At 37.7% G+C, this 1,325-nt stretch overlaps 1 protein-coding gene across 1 annotated transcript; it reads left to right on the top strand.

Annotated features, from left to right (window-relative positions):
• Positions 1 to 1,243, top strand: LOC104774321 (the record flags this gene model as incomplete). The annotated part of the gene is given in 5 exon segments (XM_010498955.1): positions 1 to 135; positions 341 to 493; positions 592 to 807; positions 908 to 997; positions 1,127 to 1,243. Coding segments are annotated over 5 exon segments (711 nt in total), but the record flags the coding sequence as incomplete, so codon positions are not given.
• Positions 1,244 to 1,325: the final 82 nt, after the last annotated feature.

The following is a 1,325-nucleotide window of genomic DNA, read 5'->3' as shown; positions in this document are numbered from 1 at the left end:
ATGAATTCGATTGAGCTCGATGTTGATTGTTACCTCGATACCGCTCTCGTTACAGTCACCGGATCGTGGCGGGTTCACTGCGTTATGGGAAGCAAGAGATGTGATTGCCGAATCGCGATTCCCATGGGGGAACAGGTCTGTGTCTTTTTTATTTTTTTTCAGGGAAAATTTGAGATTGTTCTTTTGTAATTTATTAGATTAGTTCACTATTAGCCTATTAGGGTTACGTCTCTCAATTTGATGAAGGGTTTGCTGATGATATCTCTTTCTTTTATGTTTTTTGCCCTTTTGTTTTCACTTTTAAGTTTTGGTTCTCATACTAATAGTGTATGGCTAACAGGGTTCAATTCTAGGTGTTGAGGTTGAGATTCCTAGAAAATCTTACACAACTCAGTTGATCACAGCCGACGATGAAAATGAATTTGAGAAAACGGCACTACCGGAGACTGGAGGCTTCTTGAAACCAAACATTTTCACTCTTACAATACCACAGGTGATGTGCAAGTTTCCATTTGGAACTTTTATGGTATTTTGTGTGTGTGTGTGTGTGGTTTGACCTCTTTTCTGATTGTATCTGCCATTTATTTCCAGGTTGATGGAGGTACCAATCTCTCTATCAAGATGTCTTGGTCTCAGAAGTTGACGTATAATGAAGGGCAGTTTTTTCTTGATATTCCTTTTAGCTTTCCTGAGTATGTGACTCCTGCGGTTAAGAAAATCTCCAAGAGAGAAAAGATTCATTTGAGTGTTAATGCTGGTACTGGAACTGAAGTTCTCTGCAAAGGATGCAGTCATCAACTAAAGCAGGTCTGCTTTTATAGACTTTTTCTCAACGCGATCCATAATATTTCAGTTTTTATTTCTTTTGGTTCTATTCTGTAACTCTTATTCCTTTCATCTATTACAGGAAAAATTGCGGAGTGCAGGGAATTTGAGGTTTGCATATGAAGCTGATGTTTTAAAGTGGTCCAACACAGACTTTAGCTTTTCTTATACGGTATGAGTTCTCTCACTAGCGCTTTTAAATCTCTGTTGCTGCTTCAACGTCTCGTAGGCCCTAGACAACTGGGCTTGCATTGAATGTTGTAAAAAGTGCTTATGCTTTAATTTTTTCGACCAATCGTAGGCCTCTTCAAGTAATATAGTTGGTGGACTTTTCCTTCAATCTGCTCCTGTTCACGATGTTGATCAGAGAGACATATTTTCTTTCTATCTTTTTCCAGGAAAGCAACAAAAAACAAAGGTTTGATTTTGAACTCTTTTATTTTATTTTCTGTACAATAAATGCCAACTGCATTATAATCGTAAGTTTCTTTCTGTCAACT

The sequence above is a fragment of the Camelina sativa genome, unplaced genomic scaffold (assembly GCF_000633955.1).
Source record: "Camelina sativa cultivar DH55 unplaced genomic scaffold, Cs unpScaffold02393, whole genome shotgun sequence".
Classification (NCBI taxonomy): Eukaryota; Viridiplantae; Streptophyta; class Magnoliopsida; order Brassicales; family Brassicaceae; genus Camelina; species Camelina sativa.
Note: the sequence above shows the minus strand (reverse complement) of the source record. Positions and strands in the feature narration are given on the sequence as shown.